Consider the following 15,636-nt stretch of genomic DNA (forward strand, 5'->3'; position numbering starts at 1 on the left):
TTCTGCCAACCTCTCAAAGCAGGTTTGTTAGGATGGGGGAAAGATAAAGGTTCCTCACTCTTGCTTTAGATCCAGCTTGTTTTCCTTGGGGCAGGGGGACATTTATTTATTTACTTTTTATTTCATGAAAATTATATCCATCACTTTACAAAAAAGATAAAACTGTAAAATAAGGCAATAATTACAATACGTTAAAACACACAGGAAGTTAAAATGCTGAAACAGATTGCGATTCATATCAGCATCGTGGTTGTCTTCAAGATTCATAGCTGCTGTCTTGAGCCAGCCCCTCTTCTGGACAAGGATACCAGGGCTGAGGGAGAGAACCTTTTTGTGGCCAGCTGGTGCTTCTGATAAAGATGCCAGGTATGGGCACGGCATCCTTTGGAACAGGTAGTGTGAAGTCTAGGTGGGGTTGGGGTTGGGAAGCCTTGGGCAGGATGGGTTCAGTAGGGATGTCAATGTGATGAGTCAGCTACTGTCCAGTCTGCTAAATTTTTGTGCTGTAGAGATTGAGTCTAAAGCAGTGTTGAAGAGTGTGGCACATATTTCAAAATACAGTGGTACCTCTGGTTACGTACTTAATTCGTTCCGGAGGTCCGTTCTTAACCTGAAACTGTTCTTAATCTGAAGCACCACTTTAGCTAATGGGACCTCCCGCTGCCGCTGCACCACCAGAGCACGATTTCTGTTCTTATCCTGAAGCAAAGTTCTTAACCTGAAGCATTATTTATGGGTTAGCGGAGTTTGTAACCTGAAGCGTATGTAACCCAAAGTACCACTGTAGTGAAAGCACTGGGAGAGAGAGGGAGAGAGAGATTTTACTAACTATATATTTTAGACTTCAAAGTGGCACTAGAAATCCAGTTTTTTTGCCCTTTGCTTATTATTCTGGAAATTTCACGAGCTAATGTGAAATAGAAATGCAGCTGAGTACACATGACTGTCTGAAAGCTTGTAATAGGTTATTCTAAACCCCAAGTCCTGCCCTCCCTTTCTCTACCTCTCTGCTCCACACTCCCTCCCCTTGCATTCCCTTTGCAGAACCATTTTTAAAATCCTGGATGTGTCGCACCATTTTTTCCAACCTTATGCCAGCACTATTTGTAGTTTTCCACCTGTCACCGTGTGTATTACATTGTAAGCCTGGATGGTGTTTCTTCAGTTCTTGTGCCTTAACAGACAAGGAGAAAGATTCACAGATCATTTGGGGGTAACCTTTTTAAATTTAATAAGACTGCCAGAATAAGGCAGCAATGCTAAATGTGTTTGCATGAAAATTAGCTACATTTAAATAAAAATGATTATTTCAAAGCGTATGTTTACAATTTAGGGTGTTGGTCGCCTGTGAATAATTAAATAAAAATGATTATTTCAAAGAGTATGTTTACAATTTAGGGTGTTGGTCGCCTGTGAATAATTCCCCCACATGGTTGTTGTTTTTAATACAAATCACGTTTATTTCCAAGCTTTTCTATGTAGAAATTAACATTTCAAAATACATTACTAATTGGTGACCAATCTAATTTTATTGTAGAGGCATGCTGTTTTCTGAACTTCCCATATTTTCAAACTAAGACTTTTCCTGATACCTAGCATCTGTATTGCTGTGAGTTTGGGGGGTGGGTAGGCTGTAAACCTGGATCCGACAAGGATTTGATTGCTGGAATAGCCAGGCAAGTTTCTTTGTAATGGCCTATGTATGAGTCATTAAGGTAACTAAGGAAGTGGTTCTGTGCTAGAAAACAAATGGGTGGCACCCCTCTCTCAGCTGTCTGTTAGACAAAGGCTAGAGTTGAGGTGTGTGAGCTAGAAGGTAGAAGGTAGAAGCAAGGAAGCAGGCTGGGAAGCCAAGGAGTCAGAGCCATATTTGATTTCTGCTTGAATCCAAGGGGAACTGCCTTCCTAAATCCATCGCTGTTGAGTGGAGAAACTCCAGAGGTTCAGAGACTGTATCTCTAAGCATCCTCTCTCCTTTTGAATCTCTCTCTCCTGAAGTTCCTTAGAAAAAGGACAATAGGGCATGGCAGACCTGTTGTCTTTTTTCTAAGATTGAAAATACACAAGTCTATTTTATCCACTTTTTAAGGCAGGGGGGATTGTTCTGCCTGTTGAAATCTGGCTTGCGAGCATCAAAGGAGGGACTTGGAAAAAGAGGGGAGGGGGATGGATGTGGGAGGCAGTACAGAGACACGTGACAAGGCAAGGGGATAAGAGGCAGAATCGGAATCAGCCTTCGCATGAGCCAGGGTTCCTTTCAGAGAATCACAGCAGCAGTCCAGGGGCAGAAAGAAAGACAGGAAGAAAGTGAAGGCAAGCTCTTAACCTGCAACCTGAAAACTTCCCTCTCTCACACACCAGCAAGACTTTCCTGCAGAAGAAAGAAAATAAAAGAAGACAGAATTGCCTGCCTGCCTGCCTGCAAGATCATTTTCTTTTTGAGAACTTCTTATTAAGAGCCAAGAAACCTCTGCAGGTGTGAAAAGCAATCTGATTCTTAAAACAACATGACAACCCAAATAGACACTAGCATACATTATAACTATGAGTATGAAGAGGACGAGTATATGAACCAAGAGGAAGAATGGGACAGGGACATGCTCCTGGACCCTGCATGGGAGAAACAGCAAAGAAAGGTCAGGAAAGATTCTTTACTTATTCACCGGATTTACAGTATATCCCATCTTTCTTCCAAGGAACTAGGGGTGGTGTACATGACTCTTCCCCTTCCCAATTATATACTCACAACAACCCTGTGAGGTAGGTTAAACTGAGAAATGTAAACTGGTCCCCAGAGACACCAAACAGGTGAAGTTTCATCTTCACTTGCTCAAGGAGCCTGTACACTTTTGTGCATGTACTGTTCATTGTGTGATGAGGGATAGCTTAGTTGGTAGAGCATGAGACTCTTAATCTCAGGGTTGTGGGTTTGAGCCCCATGTTGGGCAAAAGATTCCTGCGTTGAAGGGCATGGGACTAGACGATCCTTGTGGTCCCTTCCAACTCTACACTTTGATTATATGATTCTATTCCATGGTGTTGTTTTAAATTGCAGCCGTCAGGAAGGGGTGCTCAGGATTGGCACTGTGGATGGTGCCTGGAGAAGAATTTGCTGTGGGAGGGAAGCTACAATTGGTGACAATAACAGCAGAATCACAAACTTGAGAATGCCTACTGTAGCATTGTTTAAATGAAATGAAATAAAGGGAGGAATTCAATGTCACGCTAAGGTGATAGTTCCACCAGGGCAAGCATTTTGGCTTGCCTGATGGAATGACACCCCCCCCAACGCGTGTGTGCTGTTTGGGGAGGGGTTCGAGGTCCCTCCCTGTCCCCAAGCCAGTTTCAGGGGGCACGCAGGAGAAAAGGAGGAAAGTTCCATTGTACAAGCAGAATTCCTTGTGCAGGCTTCCCCCGATGAAACTCATGAGTTGGATCCAAACAGATAGAAGAAAAGAGACTTATTAAACACAATTACACATTTAATGTAAAAAGTAGTACAGGTATTCCCAACCTGGCACCCTTCAAATGCTTTGGGCTACAGCTCCCATTAGCACCTGATGGGAGTTGTAGTCCAAAACATTTGGACAGTGCCACGTTGGGAAAGACTGATGTGGGGTTTTTGTTTGTTTGTTTTTAATTTGATTTATATCTTATCTTTCATACAAGGAGATCAAAGCAGAATACATGGTTCTCACCAGCCCCTTTTTATCCTCATAACAACCCTGCGAGGTGGGTTAGGCTGTGAGATAGTGACTGGCCCACAGTCACCCAGACAACTTCATGGCTGAGTTGAAATTTGAACCTGGGTCTTTCAGTCCTAGCCTTGTAATCTATTGTACAGCTCACTTGACTGTAATTTCCCAGGAAGTTCTCCTGCACAAACCCCATGGAAATAAATGAAAACATCACAAGAGCAAAGAAGTAGCTCTTGTTTAGCTACTTTTTCAGGATTTGAATGGAAGAATTTACTTGTGGATAATTCCCCTTCCCCCAATTTTGTTTGAAAACGCTTTCGGCTACAAAAAATACTTTCAGCATTTTTTAACTCATCCATTGCCTTCCATGATGTTGACCATTTCCTAACATGAATTTGAGCCAGATTTTATTTTTTTGGAACGTTTCTATACACCCCTACTTCCTTCAACAAAACAACAATATAGATAACAAATTGATTTAAAGGTAATACAAAATGCAGTGAAGGAGGATGAGGAGTTTGGATTTGATATCCCGCTTTTATCACTACCCTAAGGAGTATCAAAGCGGCTAACAATCTCCTTTCCCTTCCTCCCCCACAACAAACACCCTGTGAGGTGAGTGAGGCTGAGAGACTTAAGAGAAGTGTGACTAGCCCAAGGTCACCCAGCAGCTGCATGCGGAGGAGCGGGGAAGCGAACCCGGTTCACCAGATTACAAGTCCACTGCTCTTAACCACTACACTACACTGAAATGCCAGCAAAAGGCAACCATCGCCAGAGAAAGGAAAATAAATAATAATATTTGAAAAGAACAAGGCAGGTGCAGGAACTATACACATTAAAATTCCTGAGTAAATAAAAGTGTCTTAACCTGATGCTAAAAGGATGGCTAAGCCAGCACCAGACGTATCTCTCTAGGGAGGGCATTCCAAAGCCAGGGTCCTACCTGCCCCATTGATCTTTCAAGAGACAATCTTTGAATTTACATGCTTCCAGTCAAAGACTAAAAATATCCGGATAAGGCTAGCAAGTTGATGTGATGTAAAATGTTTTCAAAAACAGTATGACAAATTTGTTGTGAAATCTATTGGTTCCTTATAGGAATGAGAAATTATTATAATCTGGACTAATCAAGGGTTTGTTCTGATTAAACAGTTGATTTGCAGCAATAAAACTTCTCAACCAAATGGTCTTCTCACCTGAAACTGAAGGTTGTGTGGCCACATAAAAGAAAATAAATGACAAGTTTTTTGAAACTTTTGCTTCAGACTTTGAATACAAACATTTATTGGCCCACAATAAAGTTTGCCATGCCTAAATAAATTTCCCATTTGTTTCAGTACTGTGAAGCATGGCTGATTTTCTTTGGATTGCAACCTTATCTACTTGGATTCCCAGCAGAATAATTTAGACTTGCTTATTATTTTGATTTTCTGAAAATGAAGCATGGATTTTTAAAAACACACACACAACCTACTTGTGTGATCCAAAAGAATTTCAATAGCATGAAAAGATGCTATTGACCCAAGGGAACATGTCAATTACTTTTATAATCCTAATGTTTTATGAAAACATTGTGGTTTTTAACACCAATAATTAGACAATATTTCAGGATGCAGTTGAAGAAGCCACCCATTAATTTCAATGGAACTTATTCTAGGTTTGCCATACATCTGGAATATCCTGGACATACATGGAATACTGTATCTGAACTGTCCTGGGAGAATTTGGTTAAATGTCTGGGAAAATTCGGACGTATGGCAACTGATGTCGGCAGTGTTGTTTTTGCCGATTTTCCTTTTTAAAAAAAGCTTTAAAATGCCCAATTTCTTTGTGATTTTGCAAAAAAACCACACACACCTCAACAACTTTTCTGTCCTGATTTTTGAAATATGGCAACCCTATCTTGGCAAGCCCCACAGATGTAAATGGAGGCTGTGCAGCAGTAGTGCTAGCAGTTTGCAACCATTATTACTTTCCATTGTCCTGAACCTTTGAAACAAATGTTAAATGGATGCACATGTCTATAAATAGTATCTGATAGAAGGCATTCTTTTTTCCATGGCTTGGAGATCAGTCTGAACAACATCCTCTCTCAGTAGGATTGATGGATTTGAAAAGTTCTGAGGGTGTCAGACTCTTCTCCATACTGTAGTGCTAAAATAAGCTCCACAAAGTACATTCCAGATGTCCGTATATACCAGTGTTTTTCAACCTTTTTTTGGCAAAGGCACACTTGTTTCATGAAAAAAAATCACGAGGCACACCACCATTAGAAAATGTTAAAAAAATTAACTCTGTGCCTATATTGACTATATATAAAGTAATTTTTCAATTTTTCCCACGGCACACCAGGCAACATCTCGCGGCACACTAGTGTGCCACGGAACAGTGGTTGAAAAACACTGGTATATACGATGAGAAGACTGTAGCTGCCTGGTTGTTGAGCTTTGTTCAAACGAGTAATATAATATTGAACGGTGATCTTCAAGCAAGCCTGGCAGTTGGCTAGCATACATGTTCTATGAGACAATCTTGGAACAGGACAAAAATAAATGCCATTGTTTCTATTGTGGGCTGCACTCTCCAGACTTGCCATTTCAGGATATGCATGGTATGAGATCTGTCAACAGTTGCTGGTTACACATGATGACGTCCTTAGGATTACAATGGACGTGACGCCTAATTATAACTCCATCTCATAGAGTCTCATGGTCTGCAATAATTCAGACCCTGTGCTGGGGAATTCTCGGTTTCAAAGTTTTCTATAAATGTGGAGTGCACATGCAGGGCGCTGCATAGGGTGTCAGGCGAGTAGGTGGGAAACAGAAGGAAACTAAAGTTAAGAATGATGGCAGATTTAATAAAACCATCCCTGTATATGAAAGACATTGTTTAATGTATAAAACAGATTAATGAAAATGAGATCAATTAAAGTTAGATTCAGCTACTCTTTAATATAGTGATTTATTTTAATCCATCCATAGGGTTGATTCACACCACCACCACCTTATCATGTGACAGAATATGTTTACTGGGAACTGCAAGTGCAAATCAACACAGTTCCAAATGTGCATTCAGCTGCATTGTCTGCACTAAAGATGCTAGTGTGGCCACTTAGACATTGCAATTTTTAATATATATTTTTTTGCAAAGGATGCAGATTTGCACAGTATTGCATGTACTAATTTATATGGGTGAAATCCAGTAGTGCCTGTATGTAAGTGGATTGAACTTTTGTTGCACGACAGGCCTTCTCCGCCTCCTCCTTGCAGCTTCCAACCACCTGCAGAATCTTGTCCAGAGTAGATTTGGTGAGCACAAGAGGCTATCAGGGGAAGAAGAGGAAGGGGAAGTTCTAGTGTGCAAGCAGAAGTCCACCCAAAGGGTGTATTTGCAACTGAGCGGTAGTTTTTCATCCTCCTTGTAAGCAGTCCTCTTTTCAAGCAGGCACACTTGCCCTGGTACATCCACCAGTAAGGGTTTAGGGTCCCCTTGGTTACAAGATCACTATCCCTTCTGCAAAGCTTCTGTCAGCAGCAGATGCCTGAATCTGATCCTTTTCCAGGGAATTCCAGTTGTGCTTGTAGTGCTATGGCTTCTGAGCATTGGGAATGCATAGAATAGTCTATTAATAGTTTACAAACACACTGAGAGTTTATGTGTTTGGACCTCTTTTTTGCATAAACGGAGCCACAGGCTACTTTCTAGTGCAGAGGTCCCATACTTTTCTGGGCCTTCAAACACATTTGGAAATCTAAAAAAGAGTGGGCATCGCAAAATACTCATTTCACAGAAGGAAAAGTGACAATGCTCAGAACCCCCAAGCTACAAGCAAAACACCTACCGGTACATACACCCCAAAACAGACAGCAAAACCAAGACACTAAAAAAAAAAAAACCAGGAAGTTCATGATGCTGAATGAAGGTGCACTGGGTAGAATCTTTGTGACAGATTAAAAATAGAAAGTAGAAATTAGGCACAAGCATTACTAGATCCTGTGTGAATGATAAAATGTCCTCATGTATACACGTAGTCTGTTTGCAGATCTGAAAAGGAATTGAGTTTTTTCTTTTCTTTTTGCTCTCTAAATTCTAATAAAGCATCACACCTGTGGATTCTGTAGTATGGGGAAAAAAACAGAATAAGCAAAGCATTCCTGATATGTTAAGTCAATATTGTATTTCGTTTTACCGTCCTTCTCTGTAGATTGTTTGTATTTTTCTGGCACTTTTCCTTTACAATCCAACCTGTTAAAAAAAGTCATTATTAGACCAGACAATATGTTTCTAACAGAACAGCCCTGCACAACTTGTGATCCAGGCACATGTTGTTGCCTGCTAGGGGCTAGATAAGCCTCTTCTTTTGCTGCCTGGGTGCTAAAGGAGATGGCTTGACAAGCCCCTGGGAGGAATAAAGGTAAAGGGACCCCTGACCATTAGGTCCAGTCGTATCCGACTCTGGGGTTGCAGCGCTCATCCTGCGTTACTGGCCGAGGGAGCCAGCGTACAGCTTCCGGGTCATGTGGCCAGCATGACAAAGCCGCTTCTGGTGAACCAGAGCAGCGCACGGAAACGCTGTTTACCTTCCCGCTGGAGCGGTATCTATTTATCTACTTGCACTTGGACGTGCTTTCAAACTGCTAGGTTGGCAGGAGTTGGGACCGAGCAATGGGAGCTCACCCCGTCGCTGGGATTTGAACCGCTGACCTTCTGATCAGCAAGCCCTAGGCTCTGTGGTTTAACCCACAGCGCCACCCGCTTGGTTATTTGGGCTGCGTTACTGGTTGTGCTAGCAAGCATTGGAGGGACATAAGCCATACTCATTGTTTGGTGGTGAAAACAGAGGGGATCTTAGCCCTCAAGTCAAAGCTGCGAGACCTCAGGCCCAGGGCTGAATGTGGGTCTGCAATCTTCTTTATCTGGCCCTCAGGATATTTAATAGGCCACATCCCCTCACCAAGCCACACTCCTTTCTGGCCCTGCTCCAAACCCTCTTGGGGTGTCCCCCCTCCTTGGTTGGTGGAATATATCCTATGATAATGCATTTTGCTTGCCCTATTGGAGAGATGTGTATGCCTTTGTACAGCTCTGACATTTGACTGCATCTTATCTTACTCTAGAACGTAAGAGCTGTACCTGTTGTTCTGGCATGCATGCGGCCCCTAAAAGGTTTCTCACAAGGGAATGTGGCCCTTAGCCTGAAAAAAATAAGAAAATAAACTTAAAACTGTTGTGGTATATCCCAGTGTTTTTCAACCACTGTTCCGCGGCACACTAGTGTGCCGCAAGATGTTGCCTGGTGTGCCGTGGGAAAAATTGAAAAATTCAAGAGAATTACTTTATATATAGTCAATATAGGCACAGAGTTAATTTTTTTAACATTTTCTAATGGTGGTGTGCCTCGTGATTTTTTCATGAAACAAGTGTGCCTTTGCCCAAAAAAGGTTGAAAAACACTGGTATATCCTGATCACCTAGAAAGGTTTTGGCTTTTCCTGTGCCTTCTGTTGGCACCACACTTTTAAAGATGTGCTCAGGTGTGTTTAGCTTGAATGGGGGGGGGGTGTCCTTGTGAGACTAAGTGCAGAAATTGAGTTTTACTTGTATTTGCTTGTATTTGCTTGCAGCATGGTTGCTGCTACATAGACTTCCAAGTTCCACCTGGTGTTTCGCTTCCATCTGATACCCTTCTCTGCTTCTATGTGTTGAGCAGCGAGGGAGGGGCATTTGTTCTGTCTAATTAATGCAATACCTTTTCAAATCCTAAAGGATTAAAAATGTGCAGGGCACAGTGCTAGATGCTGGCCACAGCTTGATCGCTAAGACCTGAGCATATTTTGAATAGTTGTGCAATGACTATTAATAGAATAGATTAGTCAGAGACAGCAGCTCATGCTCCCAGTTCCAGCACATGGAAACAGAATAAAGGGATAGCTCAGTTGGTAGAGTATGAAGGTCTTAATCTCAGGGTTGTGGGTTTGAGCCCCACGTTGGACAAAAGATTCCTGCATTGCAGGGGGATGAACTAGATGACTCTTGTGGTCCCTTCCAACTCTACAATTCTATGATTCTATGAAAGGCTCAAGAAAGACGACTTTCAGTCGTTCAGTCGTGTCCGACTCTTCGTGACCCCATGGACCAGAGCACACCAGGCACACCTATCCTTCACTGCCTCTCGCAGTTTGGCCAAACTCATGCCAGTCGCTTCGAGAACACTGTCCAACCATCTCATCCTCTGTCGTCCCCTTCTCCTTGTGCCCTCCATCTTTCCCAATATCAGGGTCTTTTCCAGGGAGTCTTCTCTTCTCATGAGGTGGCCAAAGTACTGGAGCCTCAACTTCAGGATCTGTCCTTCTAGTGAGCACTCAGGGCTGATTTCTTTGAGAATGGATAGGTTTGATCTTCTTGCAGTCCATGGGACTCTCAAGAGTCTCCTCCAGCACCATAATTCAAAAGCATCAATTCTTCGGCGATGAAAGGCAATGAAATTTCCTCAGTTCTGCACATTTGGCTTGTTGGGCCTTTTTGGAATTTCATTTCCCATGTTTCCAGAAATTTTTTTAAAGTCCTCATGAAAACTCCTCAGCATTTTAGTGTGTGTGTCCCCCCCCCCATTACACATCCCTCCCAGGTAATTTATCCAAATGTAATACATTTGTGTATGTCATTTTTGCTAATACATGCACAATATTTGGGGGTCTGCCCTGCTTTGAATAGCAGCACTGATTCTTATGGCACTCAGTGACTGAAATTATCACTTGATAGCCTGCTCGATTGGGAGCCGCCCAGAGTGGCTGGGGAAACTCAGTCAGATGGGCGGGGTATAAATAAAAAATTATTATTACTCTTTTCAAACTCCCATCACAGAATCAGCTTGCAATGCATTGCCCCTCCTACTCTCCCTCCTGGTAAGCAATAGTGACCCACCTTCCAGAAAGCTAGAATTGCGGCTCTGCCCCACCAGGCAAACCACTTCTGTTCCACCATGTTGTGACTTTTTGAGGTCCCTCCATGGAAGAAGACCCTGCCCATTATAAGCATATCACCACATCATCGGGCATCTGTTGGCCTACTTTAAGGCCACTTCACATGCCACAAATTTAGGCTCAAATTCTATGCATGCTTTCTTTGCGTTAAGCCCCAACGAAATCCATGGGACTTAATTCCAACTAGACATTTATAGGATTGTTGTGCTGCTAATGTGTACACCACATGTAATCTATAGCAGTGTTTCCCAACCTTGTGCCTCCAGCTGTTTTTGGACTACAACTCCCATCATCCCTAGCTAGCAAGACCAGTGGTCAGGGATGGTGGGAATTGTAGTCCGAAAACAGCTGGAGGCCCAAGGTTGGAAAACACTGATCTATAGGATGTACCGTAACAGGTGAGGCATATAATGTGCGTTGATTTCATGTGTGTGCTAAGAGGGCAATACAAGGTATCCAATGGAGACACACAGCATAATGTGTGATGCGATGCTTAATATGTACATAAGAATGGTAAAATACCATAAATGGCCTTGCCATTAATACCGGTAAATACGCTAGACATATCTTTCATGCTTTTGTCAACAGCAAAGGTAAACATTCTGGAATGTCAGTATCTTCACTTAAGCTGTCCTTTGAAACTAAGTTTGAATTATTATTATTTTTAATCGAAGGCTCTAACATTTCCTGTTAATAGCTGTTTACCATCTTTTCTTAACACTCTTAATCTGTGATTGCAGACATTTACAGCATGGTGCAATTCCCACCTACGGAAAGCAGGCACGCAGATCGAGAACATTGAAGAGGATTTCAGGAATGGCCTTAAACTGATGTTGCTCTTGGAGGTCATTTCAGGTTAGTTTTAGAAGGCAGCAAATGATATGTATCTTGTCAAAACGTATTTCGCCATCGCCTTAGAGGCAGGTGAATCTGTTTCCTTTTAGTTTCTCCCAGTTTCTCATTTCCCCGAGTATTAAATTCAGTTCTTCACATTTCCACATCAGTTTATGGCATGTGCATGTGTGTTTTTAAAAGTTGCCATGAAAACTCACCAGTATTTTACTGTGAATTTCTCATCATATACCCATTGCTTAATGCACTTTTTGCCTAAGACACACATTTTAGCAAAGTGTCAGGGACTGGGCAGATGAGGAGCATTGGTGGACACTTCCACCCCAAGGGACTTCCGGGCAGGAGGAAGATGATGATAGTATGGACCCAAGTTCTTGGTGGTAGCGAACAGGACACACTCTAGAAGCAGCAGCAAAGAGCTGAGAAATAATGGAGGATGAGGAGCAGGAGAAAGCTAGCAGATGTTCTAGACCTGAGCAGAGACAGGACTCAGAAATGAGAGAAACAGCACAGCAGCCAGTGGACACTACGTCACTTGAAAGCCTGGTAGAACCTCCTCCTCCTCCGAGGATCAGGTGATTCCTTCACATTTTAGAGCAGAAGGCCAAACAGAGACAGAAAGATTCCATTGCCTGCCATCGTAGGCAGTAAGGAGGGGTTTGGAAGCTAGGAAGTACCCCAAGGGGGTGGATGGAGCAGGCACTCTGAGCAACATCTTGAGAATGAGGGGAGCATAATTCATTGTCTCTCTGTGTATTCTGTTGATTTAAATAAAATAACTGGAGGAAGCTCTCTACATCTCTGATTTCACTAGGCAGCTAGCCTGTGAGTTGTGAGCAACTTTCCCATATGTCATGCATTTTTATGTTATTTTCACCAATATATGTGTTTTGTGCTTGTGTACGTTAGTATATGCATTTTTGTACATGTTACTTGGCTGGAGAAGAATAGATTTTTTTAAAGAGTCTGTCTGATACTATACTGGTACTATGAACTGAAAGAGTAATTTAAACTAAAGATGCTGTTGAGTATTAGTTTCGTTCCTATTTTTTTAGCTTTGTTTTGTTTATATGCATATGTCTATTGTGTGTGTGGAGAGATAGACAGGCAAAGAGTTGGCCCATTTTTATTTAACTATTTCATATAATGGCAAAAATTAAAAGACAAAAAATGGCTTTAAAAGCTGCATACCTGGATTATTATTTTTTTTACAAAGGGGCAGGATAAATTAATGGAGAATAAGGCTATCAAAGGTTGCTACTCATTTTGAGTATATCTTATCTACACAGGACTGTCTTACCTACAGGACTGTGAATATCAGTTGCCAGTGAGCCTTGGCTTGTGGGCTTCAAATAGCCATCTAGTTGGCTACCATGGGAACAGAATGCTGAACTAGATGGGGCTTGGGCATGATCCAGCAGAGCTCTGTTCTTATGCCTTGGAGCACAGTGATAGGATGAGCTGTGAAAACACTCCCAAACACTGAAGTGCTAACAAAAAATAAGCTGAAAAGGGAGCACACAGTTTATTTGACATATTTTGGACAGATAAAACAATTTGGCCTGGGGATTTTTGCTCCTATACAAAAAAATCTCCAAAGTGATTCGCTTTTATACTTGCCTTTAGGGAGGGAGAATGGGCTCTGGAGATAAGACAGACCTGTAATGCGGGTTGGTGTATGGTTTTAGATAGTTTACAGCTAAAGCATGCTGCCTTCACTAGTCTAGTCGCTAGCCTGTGCCTGGAGCCACATGTCATTGTCAATAAATATATCTGATTTGCTTCCCTGCAGGAGAAAGACTTCCAAAGCCAGACAGAGGAAAGATGCGTTTCCATAAAATTGCAAATGTCAACAAAGCCCTGGATTTTATAGCTAGCAAAGGTGTCAAACTTGTCTCGATTGGTGCAGAAGGTATGTAGAAGATAGCAACAACAAGGCTTGGCTTTCAGCCATGATTTATTACAGTTCTAAGAGCTGGTTTGATTCAGTATATGGCAAAGGGCATTTTGGAACACTCATTTCTGTCTTCTCTCAAACTGTCACCACTCCATGTTAGACTGACTATTTTACACCTTATCAGCCAAGGTTGTGAATTTAATACGTTTCAACTAAAAGAAAACTCACAGCATAGCCTCTGCATTAGTTATAATTTCCTCTCTGTGATCAATTGCATAAAACTAGATGTTGGAAAGAAAAAGGTAGGAAAACACAGAGTTTGGGCTTAAGTTAGCTTTAAATGTGATGTAGATCATGTAACAACCAGGACTTTTCCTGTGAGGCATTTTGTGAACTGGGCCATCAGCTCACGGTTCAGTTGTGCGCTTATTAATGTTTCATACATAGGCAAAGAGCTCTGGTTTAAACAACAGGCAGCTGCATAGAACATTCTGTGAATAAATTTGGGATTAGTTGTGGTATTTTTAAATATGCCTGGAACCATGTTTAATTCAGGTCTTGGAGTTTGGTCATTTAGGGAACATGAATCAGTGGGCACCATTGAGAAAGGAATGCCGAGATGAAATAAAAATTGGGAAACAAACCTAAAAGGGAGATGGTCTGCTGTGGATGGGAAAGAGCAATGAAGGTGGAAATAAAGATTTAGATGGACCCACCATATAAACTCAACCAGGAAACCAGGACCCATACATTCTGTGTGTGCATGTGTGCACATTTGTGTTTTCCAAATTTGTTTCTTTTATCAACAACATCTTTGGATGTTTTTTTCTGATATAAACATATTCATGTTCAGTTCATTCAATACAGTTATGATTAGTTTCTATACCTTGGATATAACTATTTGCAGAAGTAAAGAATTTCTGTGAAAGTTGTGAGAGAAGAGCATTATTAAAAATGAATTATGGGCATTTCAAGGAGTGAACAAGACCATGGAACCAACAGAAGCAATTCTCTGCTGCTGTCAGTGGTGGAGCTTCATGCTCCGGCACTGGGGGGGGGCGGAGAACAGGCGGGGGCAGGGCTGGCACGCATCCTGGGCATGTGGCACGCCGCCTGTGGGGGTGTGGCACCCAGCGCTGATGGGGGGAGCAGCCGCGATGGCACTCCACCGGGATCACGCTGCTGGGGGCGGTGCACTCCCCCCGCGCTCCTCTTCCTTTGCCAGTGGCTGCTGTGTCCTTTAATAACATGTTATGTGAGACTGGTTTAAGACATCTTCAAAAGGAAAAATTTGGAAGCAGTTGCTGAGAAATAAACACGTATGATTAAAGTCACAAAACTTAAATTATAGCAGGCATGTACTCTGTGACCACAGCATATTGCTTAAAATTTCAATTCTGTTTCATACCAGAAATTGTAGATGGCAATGTGAAAATGACCCTGGGCATGATCTGGACAATCATCCTTCGTTTTGCAATTCAAGATATTTCAGTAGAAGGTAAGATTGCTCCACAGTACTGCCCTATGGCAAGGGGAAGCTCTCATCAGAAACAGAGGATTTTATTTTTTTAAAAATGTGAACTTAAATTGCAACTGTTTATTGATGGGGAGGGTAAAAGAACTAACTACTTTGAAGCATCGGATCTGTGTTCTCTTTATATCCAGCGTCACCACCCATTCAAAAACATTAAGACTTGTGTGATACAACCCTGGAACAGTTTCACTTCAGAATGAAGGTAGGGGGTTTCATGATGGAATACCTCCTCAATACATACATTTTGTCCATAAAGAAAGTTAGAACATCAGTATTTAAAGCTAGAGCATCTGCACTAAAAGCCTTCTTCCTGGTATGCTACCTTTTAATGGAACATTCCAGTCTTTACATGATGGAGGATTCAGTCATGCAGTCTCAACCTACACTCTGAAGTAGTACAGTCCAAGGAGGGATGTATCATGTGATTCTTTAGAAGACATATAGAACATTATATGGCAATTTGGTGTGACTGATTCTATTAATACCTTCATGTTCTGCATTAACTTGTCATGCTAATATCCTACCGCCCTGGGGAGCTGCATTTCCTTGCAGGGAAACTTTTGGGGGCCATGTTCCAGTGAAGGGAGGGTCAGAGACAAAGTTCATTTTTATTTATTTATTTATTTATTTTTCACGAAAAAAATTACACCACTGTATTGTATGAAGC

General features: G+C 41.9%; 1 protein-coding gene across 2 annotated transcripts in view; it reads left to right on the top strand.

The window, feature by feature from the left end:
* The first annotated feature begins 347 nt into the window (after window positions 1-347).
* ACTN2 (actinin alpha 2) overlaps window positions 348-15,636 on the top strand; it is a 52,315-nt gene continuing 37,026 nt past the window's right edge. The window contains exons 1-4 of one of the 2 annotated variants that reach the window (XM_033144337.1): window positions 348-366; window positions 11,427-11,541; window positions 13,331-13,450; window positions 14,847-14,933. In XM_033144337.1, the coding sequence (XP_033000228.1) occupies window positions 11,517-11,541; window positions 13,331-13,450; window positions 14,847-14,933 (232 nt within the window). In that variant the 5' untranslated portion in view covers window positions 348-366; window positions 11,427-11,516. Of the gene's footprint in view, window positions 367-2,231; window positions 2,637-11,426; window positions 11,542-13,330; window positions 13,451-14,846; window positions 14,934-15,636 lie in introns of those variants that run through there. The other variant, XM_033144336.1, reaches the window with a different exon arrangement.

This window comes from Lacerta agilis, chromosome 3, assembly GCF_009819535.1.
Source record: "Lacerta agilis isolate rLacAgi1 chromosome 3, rLacAgi1.pri, whole genome shotgun sequence".
In the NCBI taxonomy this organism is placed as follows: domain Eukaryota; kingdom Metazoa; phylum Chordata; class Lepidosauria; order Squamata; family Lacertidae; genus Lacerta; species Lacerta agilis.